The following is an 11,518-nucleotide window of genomic DNA, read 5'->3' on the forward strand; positions in this document are numbered from 1 at the left end:
CACAACACAGTCTTATTGAGCAGTTCGGGGGTTGTAGACACTATCCTGAGGTCAGAGGTCAAAGTGTACCTGAGTGCCTCTCCATGCTGGGGGTCAGAGTTCAGAGTCCTGCAGGACCAGGCCAGAACTGAGTTAATCTGAGAACTGGTCAGACTGGATCCACCAGGAGGCAGCAGAGACCTCAGAGACACTGAAGACCAACATTCTGACTGCAGGGACTCGGTGAGCTCTGATACACTGATGTACTGATGCACTGCAGGGTCAGCACTGTACTGTAGAGACACACAGAGACACTGCAGGGTCAACACTGTACTGCAGAGACACACAGAGACACTGCAGAGTCAACACTGTACTGCAGAGACACACAGAGACACTGCAGGGTCAACACTGTACTGTAGAGACACACAGAGACACTGCAGAGTCAACACTGTACTGTAGAGACACTGCAGAGTCAACACTGTACTGTAGAGACACACAGACACTGCAGGATCAACACTGTACTGTAGAGACACACAGAGACACTGCAGGGTCAACACTGTACTGCAGAGACACACAGAGACACTGCAGAGTCAACACTGTACTGCAGAGACACACAGAGACACTGCAGGGTCAACACTGTACTGTAGAGACACACAGAGACACTGCAGAGTCAACACTGTACTGTAGAGACACTGCAGAGTCAACACTGTACTGTAGAGACACACAGACACTGCAGGATCAACACTGTACTGTAGAGACACACAGAGACACTGCAGGGTCAACACTGTACTGCAGAGACACACAGAGACACTGCAGAGTCAACACTGTACTGCAGAGACACACAGAGACACTGCAGGGTCAACACTGTACTGTAGAGACACACAGAGACACTGCAGAGTCAACACTGTACTGTAGAGACACTGCAGAGTCAACACTGTACTGTAGAGACACACAGAGACACTGCAGGGTCAACACTGTACTGTAGAGACACACAGAGACATTGCAGGGTCAACACTGTATTGCAGAGACACACAGAGACACTGCAGAGTCAACACTGACCTGCGGAGACACACAGAGACACTGCAGGGTCAACACTGTATTGCAGAGACACACAGAGACACTGCAGAGTCAACACTGACCTGCGGAGACACACAGAGACACTGCAGGGTCAACACTGTACTGTAGAGACACACAGAGACACTGCAGGGTCAACACTGTACTGTAGAGACACACGGAGACACTACAGGGTCAACACTGTACTGTAGAGACACACAGAGACACTGCAGGGTCAATGCTGTACTGTAGAGACACACAGAGACACTGCAGGGTCAATGCTGTACTGTAGAGACACACCGAGACACTGCAGGGTCAACACTGTACTGTAGAGACACACAGAGTCACTGCAGGATCAACACTGTACTGTAGAGACACACAGAGACACTGCAGGGTCAATGCTGTACTGTAGAGACACTGCAGAGTCATCACTGCACTGTAGAGACACTGCAGAGTCAACACTGTACTGTAGAGACACACAGAGTCACTGCAGGATCAACACTGTACTGTAGAGACACACAGAGACACTGCAGGGTCAATGCTGTACTGTAGAGACACTGCAGAGTCATCACTGCACTGTAGTGACACTGCAGAGTCAACATTGTACTGTAGAGACACACAGAGTCACTGCAGGATCAACACTGTACTGTAGAGACACACAGAGACACTGCAGGGTCAATGCTGTACTGTAGAGACACTGCAGAGTCATCACTGCACTGTAGAGACACTGCAGAGTCAACACTGTACTGTAGAGACACACAGAGACACTGCAGGGTCAATGCTGTACTGTAGAGACACTGCAGAGTCATCACTGCACTGTAGAGACACTGCAGAGTCAACGCTGTACTGTAGAGACAGACTGAAAGGTGTGTGTTTACCTGTGTCAGAGGACAGTTGTGAGGCTCGTCTAGCATCTCAGAATAGATGTCCCGTCGTCCCTGCCGTCCTCGCCTCCACACACGCTCCATCAGTTTCCATGACAACACACACACACACTGCTGCTTCACGACACTGGGGAGGAGACTGACAGACGGGAGTGAAGGTAAGTCTATGGTGAGTAGATGGAGCCATGATTACCTACAGAAGTCATGTGACATTTATGTGAGAAATGACAATTTGTGCACCATCGCCAGTGTGACTTCCTGTCACTGTCCACATGTTACATGCTTCTATTGTCTTTCCAAAATATAAAAACAAAACCAATATAACCAATATACATTTATACATTTATGTATGCAGACTTCACACACATGAAACACACCGTATTGGGCTCATTTACATTTAACAATTAACTTGCTGCATTAAAAACATTTCTGGGTTGTGGGTAAGTGAAATATGTTATAAAACATATATCAAATAGCCTGAATCTGAACTCATCCCATATTACAGCAGAACCACAGAGTCCACATGAAAACAAACTGTATAAATGCTGCCAAGACTGATGGTAACCCGGCAACGTACATGGAGATGATGTGTGTATTAAAAGGTTTCATACCAATGTACAGACGTACATAGTAGGCATATTTTTAGATGATAATTTATGATATACGCTGACATCAGGCCGCCACCAGTAGACCTTCCTTCCATTTACTCGCCTTACGGCTTCTTACTGGTTTATACAGGTGACATCACATCATCCCAATCCTTTCTTCTCTCCATTGGCTCCCTGTTCGGTTTAGGATTGATTTTAAGATTTTACTGATCACTGTTGAAGCACGTCTGGCTCCAAGCTACATAAAACAAATGATGATCCCATATGAGCCTGGGCGCAGCCTTAGATCCTCACATGGGCTTCCTCAGGTGGGTGTCTGCTGTCCTTCCTCAGGTAGGGCCCATCCTTCCTCAGATGGGGCCCTTCCAGCTGGTCCGAAGTTTTTGCCATCAAGGCCTCTCGGCTTCGGAACGACCAGCCTGAGGAGATCTGGCTGCAGAATCACTGACTTCAGGTGTCTTGAGTTCAGGTAACGCGTGTCACACGCTGTCCTCACCTGTGTGTGAGCTGGGAGCTCAGGTGGCAGCTCCACAGGTACTCGGACACGCCCATGTTCTTCTCCAGCAGTAACCGTGGTAACGCTCCGTCTCCGGGGCAGCTGGAGTCTGGTGGAGACCCCCCCACCCTGCTGAAGGCGGTGACCCTCAGGGTGGAGCGCAGACAGGTGCAAAGCATGCTGGGAGGAAAGTCAGGACAGGGCCGGTACAGGAAGTGAACATGATGGAGCTGCAGGGAGACAATCAATAAAACTTTATTAACAACTTCACTGGTGAACACAGAGTTAGAGGGAACAAAGGCGTCTGTAGTGAGGATGATGATTGGTTACTCAGACACGCTGATGATCTTCATCACTGTAATTAAACTTATGATAAATTAGGAATATTAAGAATAAACTGCTGCTCATATCTGGTGTTTGTTAAATGGAACCAACAGATATGTACATTATAAAACCCTGTTAACTACATACATATGTGTACATGTTAGTACAGTAAACATTTAAATCACTTTTTAATGAAAAAGGTCAAATTTTCTCTGGCAGCAGCTTCTCACATGTGAATATTTATGTATTTTCAGTTTTCCATGATCGTAAACTCAACAAGACAAATCCATTGAATATGTTCACTTGGGCTTCAGGGAATAATGATCAGCATTTTATACACTGATCAATCAATGGATCATTGAAGCAGATAATGACAGTCGTCCAGTGATGGAGTAAACGAGCTGCGATTCATCAGATTATGTAGAAACAGATGATTTCTGAGCAGCTGGTTGGCGATCCAGGTTTATATTAAACTGACTGTGTTTATTAATGATCAGAATCAGAATCCAACATGATAAACTATAAAACCAGTTCACAGACACATCAGGTGCAGCAGTGGATTGTGGGTATTTCTGAGCTGATGTTAGCATCACCTCGACTGTCAGAGATGCAGCAGTCAGTGATCTATATGTAGAAATGATTAAGTCACAGCTTAAAGTTTAAACTTAAAGTTCATGTACCATTAATAATACTTTACACTGTTACTAAATCATTTCTACATATTGACCGTTAATGTTTCATCATGTGATTATTGATCTTCAGCAGCGTCTGTCTGTCACACAATAAGACACAAATAAACTATTTAAATCTGTTAATCACTGAAAGAACAGAACCGACACAAAGCAGCAATAAAACAGCTGCGATTTACAGGAGACGCAGCTGTGACGTCATATTGACCTGAAGGAGCCGAGACGCTGAAACACAGAAGAAGAAGAAAAGAGAAGCTTTCGGTTTTTATGATTCAGTCATTTCTATTTTATGAATAAATATAAGCAGCTGCTGTCGGTGTTTCCACAGTTAGTTCTCACATTTATTAATATTAATATTATATCAGCTGACCGATCAATCACCAATCAATAAACACATTCGATCAGGCCGGTAAAAACCTTCAGCAGATACACCTGCAGCTCCTCGTCTCCTCTGAGGAGCATTAAAGGACCAGAACATCCAGAATGAATGAATGAATGGATGGATGAATAAATAAATGAATAAATGGATGAATGGATGAATGGATGGATGGATGGATGGATACATAAATGAATAAATGAATGAATGAATGACTGGATGGATGAATGAATGAATGAATGGATGGATGGATACATAAATGAATGGATGAATAAATGAATGGATGGATGGATGGATGGATGAATGAATGAATGAATGACTGGATGAATAAATGAATGAATGGATGAATAAATGAATGGATGGATGGATGGATGAATGAATGAATGAATAAATGAATGAATGGATGAATAAATGAATGGATGGATGGATGAATGGATACATAAATGAATAAATGAATGACTGGATGGATGAATGAATGAATGAATGGATGGATGAATGAATGAATGGATGGATGGATGGATACATAAATGAATGGATGAATAAATGAATGGATGGATGGATGGATGGATGAATGAATGAATGAATGAATGACTGGATGAATAAATGAATGAATGGATGAATAAATGAATGGATGGATGGATGGATGAATGAATGAATGAATAAATGAATGAATGGATGAATAAATGAATGGATGGATGGATGAATGAATGGATGAATGAATGAATGAATGAATGAATGAATGGATGGATGGATGGATGAATGAATAAATGAATAAATGAATGAATGAATGGATGAATAAATGAATGAATGGATGAATGGATGAATGAATGGATGAATGGATGAATGGATGAATGGATGGATGGATGGATGGATGAATGAATGAATGAATGAATGGATGGATGGATGGATGGATGGATGGATGAATGAATGAATGAATGAATGAATGAATGGATGAATGAATGGATGAATAAATGAATGAATGGATGAATGGATGAATGAATAAATGATTGAATGGATGAATGAATGGATGGATGAATGGATGGATGGATGAATGAATGAATGAATAAATGATTGAATGGATGAATGAGTGAATAAATGAATGAATGAAAAGCAGAGACCGTCTCACCTCCACAGCGTCTCCTGCTCTCAGCTTCCTGCTCAGCGTCGGCTGATAGGCCAGGCACAGACCCACCGTCCTGTCAATCACGTACAGCCCCGCCCCCTCACTCACCACCTCAGTCACAGTGCCCTATCAGAGGAGAGGGGCGGGGCTTACAACACAGGTAACATTCTGACAGCCAATCAGAGCGCTGTTTCTCTGTCTTACCTGGTAACTGATGACTCTGGACTCTTTCATCCTGACAGCTGATTGGACGGTGTCTCTCTCTGGCTCCGCCTCCTCCTTCTCATCAGTGTGTGACATCATCACAAGTGGGGGCGTGTCTGCAGGTGTGTGTGTGCGCTCCTGTGTGTGTGCGTGTATCTCAGAACGGTCGCTCACACACAGGATGTTGTTTCCTCTCCAGCCTCGCAGGAAACACACACGCAGAGCCGTCACACACACACGCTGACCGACACGCACACACCGAGACCACCACAACCTGCTGCTGTCCTGCACACAGACAGGTAGAGAGACAGACAGGTGAGAGAGACAGACAGGTAGAGAGACAGACAGGTAGAGAGAGACAGACAGATAGAGAGACAGACAGGTCAGGTAAGAGACAGACAGGTAGAGAGAGACAGACAGGTAGAGAGACAGACAGGTAGAGAGAGACAGACAGGTAGAGAGACAGACAGGTAGAGAGAGACAGACAGGTAGAGAGAGACAGACAGGTGAGAGAGACAGACAGGTGAGAGAGACAGGCAGGTCAGGTAAGAGACAGGCAGGTCAGGTAAGAGACAGGCAGGTCAGGTAAGAGACAGACAGGTAGAGAGACAGACAGGTGAGAGAGATAAAAGTAGAGACAGACAGGTAGAGACAGACAGGTAGAGACAGACAGGTAGAGACAGACAGGCAGAGACAGACAGGTAGAGACAGACAGGTAGAGACAGACAGGTAGAGAGACAGACAGGTAGAGAGATAAAAGTAGAGACAGACAGGTAGAGAGACAGACAGGTGAGAGAGATAAAAGTAGAGACAGACAGGTAGAGACAGACAGGTAGAGACAGACAGGTAGAGACAGACAGGCAGAGACAGACAGGTAGAGACAGACAGGTAGAGACAGACAGGTAGAGACAGACAGGTGTACCTTGACCAGCACAGGTAGAGTCTGTGATTCGTCCGTCAGTGTGAAGCAGAAGAACGTCGTTCCTGCAACGACCAGCAGAGGACAAACCGACCCCACCTGACCACAGACAGACAGCCGCCGTCCACGAGCCCTGAGAGACAGACAGGTGAGAGACAGACAGACAGGTGAGAGACAGACAGTCAGGTGAGAGACAGACAGACAGGTGAGACAGACAGGTCGGAGCTCACATGACTCACCTGTTGTGTAGTAAAGCAGCAGCCTCTCTGACTCCGACCGCTCCGCTAAGCCCCGCCCCTCCTTCAGGACCAGCAGCCAATCCCTGCTCAGGACCAGGAAACAGCAGGACGGGAGAGCCAATCAGCTCCACGCAGCCTCCGGCCTCCTCCTGCCCCGGGGCATTGTGGGGGATGTAGTTCCAGTGAGGGAGGAAGACGGGCTGGTTGAGCCAGAGAGGAGAGGGAGACAGGCTCTGCAGAGAGAGAGACAGGTCAATCAATATAATCAATATTTGTCTTCTGTCACATGACTCCTCCAGGATCAATATCCTGCTCTCTCTGATCAATATGATTGATCTGATCGGTGTTACCTCACATCTGACGCTGCCGCTGGCGTCCGTCAGCCGCCACTCTCCGCCCCGCCCCTCTCTCAGACAGCCAATCAGCAGCAGGTTGACCCGTGGCAGAGCGAGGTGACCCGGCAGAGAAAGCTCCGCCTCCTTCGCCCACGCTCGCTGCTGATTGGTGCTCCAGGACAGGTTACTGACGCAGGACAGGTGCTGCCGGGAGAGCAGCTCAGAGACGCACACCGGCCTGCGGAGGTCAAAGGTCAGAGCAGGAGATAAATAAAACTACAAAAACACCAAAGAACTACAAATATGATCAGGTGACAGGTGAGTCGTACCTGTAGCTGACAGGTAAACTGTGTGTGACGGACAGGTGCTCCTGAATCTTCTTCACCACACACACGCTCAGCTGAGACGCCACGCCTCCACCTGAAACATCTGCACCCATACCTGATCAATAACCTGATCTATTACCGATCAGCTGTTCCCTTTAATGTGATCAATTATCTGTCAATAAGCTTCATTAGTTTCAGTTCTGATAAAGAATCAGAAACACAAATCAATAAATCATTGATCTACGGCTGCAACCAACAATATGTTTCAATACTGATCATTAATATTATTAATCGATTAATTGAGTCGATAAAACATCAGTAAAACTTTACTGTCACATGAGACAAACATCCAGCTGACTGTCTGGTTGATGAATAAAATGGATTTAGGATAAATGGAACTGGTATTGATCATGTTATTGATCATTAGAACAACAGCTGCAGGATGTAAATCCGCCTCTGAACGTTTGATGACAGATGTTTGTCTTTATAAAAACAGATGTTGATTAAATGTCAGCTGGTGAAAATAAACAACTGATGACTCCTTTAATTCACTGCATCCACCAAAGATCAATAACTGGAGGCTTATCAATAACGAGATCCATGAAAAGTTTGATGTGGTTTGAAGAAACACGACGACGCTTCCTGGTTTCATTCGTTTCATTTCCTCCTTGATGTGAGACGTTAATGTGACTGAATAACATGGACGATGTTATTAGTTTAATCAGACGCTGATGGATGTGGAATACAGCAGTAAAACAGAAGAAGAAGAAGAAGAAGAAGAGGAAGAACAACAACAACAACAACAACATCCCAGAGACCTCTGAGAGCTGAGATGGACATGTGATAGTGTTAGTACATGTGATGACCCAGCAGACGACGGCTGTTTGCTGTTTGAGGACAGACGGACTCATTAAACACATTGAGAACAAGCAGGAACCTCCAAGTCTGAAAACTGCAGTTCCTATAGTGGCCACTTGAGGCTCCAATAGCGAGTCAATCCCCACAGACCCCTATAGACCCCCACAGACCCCCATAGACCCCCATAGACCTCCATAGACCCCCGTAGACCCCCATAGACCTCCATAGACCTCCATAGACCCCCATAGACCCCCATAGACCTCCATAGACCTCCACAGACCCCCATAGACCCCCATAGACCCCCGTAGACCCCCGTAGACCCCCATAGACCTCCATAGACCTCCATAGACCCCCTAGACCTCCACAGACCTCCATAGACCCCCATAGACCTCCATAGACCTCTAGAGACCCCCATAGACCCCCATAGACCTCCATAGACCCCCTAGACCTCCATAGACCCCCTAGACCTCCACAGACCTCCATAGACCCCCATAGACCTCCATAGACCTCCATAGACCTCCATAGACCCCCTAGACCTCCATAGACCTCCATAGACCTCCATAGACCCCCATAGACCTCTATAGATATAAGTAATTATCATTATAAATACAGGATGCAGCGTCTGGTGTGTTGTGAGTCAGTGAAAATAACAATAACAATAACAATAATAACAATAACAATAATAATAATAATAATAATAATGAATACATTTGCAGCTGTTCATGTATCAAACACTGGTCCTCTGGTGTCTTTAATGTGTTTGATTTTCTGCTTTTCGTTGTTTTCTATCAGTAAACTGAAGACGTCACCTTCAACTCTGTTAAATGTTTTATGACTAAACGTTTCTGATCGATCAGCAGAAGCTCAGACAGATCAATCAATAATAATTATTGATATGTAAACTAAATGAATAAACACTGAGTCACAGTTTTAACCTGAGGGAACCTTTAATAAGTTTCAACACTCTGGAAGCTGATTGGATGACTGACCTGTCAGTGACGTGTCAGCAGCGGGAGGGGCGGAGCCAGAGGGGGCGGGGCCAGAGAGCTCAGGACACACCTGTTCTCTGATGAAGATGAAGATGTCCTTCAACCAGATGGACTCCTGTTACAGTTTATTAGATTAAATATAACTCAGCAGAGACAGTAAAACTCAATAACAAGAAGAATATCTGACATTTATCTGTATAACAGTTATAGTTTATTATATTAAATATTATATTAAATATAACTCAGTATAAACACTCAGTAACAACATCAGACATGTATCTGTATCTGTAATCTCGACTAATAATCCACATCTAGCGGAATAACGAGCTGTTGGAGGATAAAAACTAAACTGAACTGTTTAGACATTTAATTATAATTTAACGTGTTGTTACTAGTCTAACTTGTTGTCACCAGACGACATCATGTCTGTTTGCGTTCGTGTCGCTGTATCTGTGTCAGTGTTTATCGTTATGTGGGTCAGATGAGAGTCATTGAGAGCAGGAAACAGAGTTTATTCTCCTGCTGTCATGTTTCTGTCACCGCTCACAGCCTGAACATCTTTAACTCTTCTCTGAGCTGCACAAACACACATCTTCACTCACCGCTTCACTTCCGGGTTTGAACTGCTGCAGCAGCAGCTGCAGGGGCTCCATGTCCGCAGGATTCACCTTTTATCACTTATAGTTCACCTTTTATCACTTATAGAAGATTAAAACGATTCCAGGCTTTAAACAAACCGCTCCCGCAAAACGCCTTCACGCTTCCTGCTGAGCGACGGTGTCCGGAGAGGCTCAAACCAGGCTGCAGCGCATGCGCAGTGAGCACGAAGCTGTTAGTGAGATTTTCTGCAGAATAGAGGCCAAACAGTGAAGCATTAACCCGAGTTAAACATGGTTAAAGATGGTTTAATCAGGATAAAGATAAGAAACGTGTTTTGTTATTATTCACCAAACCAGTTGGAATAAATATTTAAACATTATTATAAAACTTTATTTTTTAAAACGTGAGGCATCACAGTGACACGAGAGCAAGATAAAGACAGAAACAAGTTAGAAACAAATAAAAAATCAACTAATAATAATAATAATAATAACAGAGAAACATGATTCTTACCTCTCTGGACTGACTGCTGCTGAATATATGAACTTTATACAGTGACAACATACAATGATGGAAAAAACAGAACATATGATCAATAACAAGTCTCCAATCACAAGACTGATAAGTTTCTGATAAATGAAGGATTCTAACAGCTAAATATTCCTACTATTTATTTTATACTTTATTGACACATGGTGCTTTGTTTTTTCTTACTGTACTTGTAGTTAATCCTGTTTGACAGATTTATTTAGTTTTGATTTCTGTTTGTTTTTTTGTTTTCTTGTTTGTTCTGTTACTTATTTGTCATTGATATTTGTAATAAATTCTCTTGTTTTATTATGTTCTGTATATATTGATAAAGTTACTAAAAAAAACTTAAATTGCAAAAATAATAAATTGAGAAACATCTTTCCAAAATGTTCTGATGTACAAACAAAAGGAACGATTGACATTAATATCATTATGACAGCTCCTCATATGTATTTATTTATATATTTATTTATTTACACTCTGACCTGTAAACAGACTGTTTTTTTTTGGACCTGCTGGTTCATTTATTGTTCTTTGAAGCAGGAGATAAACATATTTTATCTGTGAAATAATAATCAGAGTTAATTAATCAGATGAAATGTTTCTTTAATTAACAACAGATCCGGTTCAAACAGAGGAGACAGTGTGACATCACCTCCTCACGATGTTCAGGATGTTTGTGACTCACACTGATATGGAAACACATTTCTAATATATATAAACAATGAAATATTAGCTATAAAACAAAGTGCTCATACTAAATAATAACTGAGTCAGTTTTGAGATGCGAGCTCAGATGTTTGATGTGAAAATGATCATATTGTTGCATCTCTAAAACCTTATTCTGTCTGTCTGGATTAAATGATATTCTGCTCTGAAACTCTGTTTCTTCATCCAAACAGAAACTTGGTGGCTCTGAAGTGATTTATCTTTTTGCTCAATGTGTGCAACATGAACCAATCACAGTAATTTAGTTATTACATAT

General features: G+C 43.4%; 1 protein-coding gene across 1 annotated transcript in view; it reads right to left on the reverse strand.

The window, feature by feature from the left end:
- ctc1 (CTS telomere maintenance complex component 1) overlaps positions 1–10,339 on the reverse strand; it is a 32,924-nt gene extending 22,585 nt beyond the window's left edge. The window contains exons 1-11 of the mRNA XM_067580526.1: positions 10,005–10,339; positions 9,403–9,517; positions 7,559–7,658; positions 7,245–7,467; positions 6,895–7,127; positions 6,659–6,788; positions 5,737–6,021; positions 5,536–5,658; positions 3,021–3,250; positions 1,911–2,055; positions 70–272 (exon numbers count right to left, since the gene is read on the reverse strand). Of these exons, the coding sequence (XP_067436627.1) occupies positions 70–272; positions 1,911–2,055; positions 3,021–3,250; positions 5,536–5,658; positions 5,737–6,021; positions 6,659–6,788; positions 6,895–7,127; positions 7,245–7,467; positions 7,559–7,658; positions 9,403–9,517; positions 10,005–10,055 (1,838 nt within the window). The 5' untranslated portion in view covers positions 10,056–10,339. The remainder of the gene's footprint in view (positions 1–69; positions 273–1,910; positions 2,056–3,020; positions 3,251–5,535; positions 5,659–5,736; positions 6,022–6,658; positions 6,789–6,894; positions 7,128–7,244; positions 7,468–7,558; positions 7,659–9,402; positions 9,518–10,004) is intronic.
- Positions 10,340–11,518: the final 1,179 nt, after the last annotated feature.

The sequence above is a fragment of the Thunnus thynnus genome, chromosome 22, assembly GCF_963924715.1.
Source record: "Thunnus thynnus chromosome 22, fThuThy2.1, whole genome shotgun sequence".
Taxonomy (NCBI): Eukaryota; Metazoa; Chordata; class Actinopteri; order Scombriformes; family Scombridae; genus Thunnus; species Thunnus thynnus.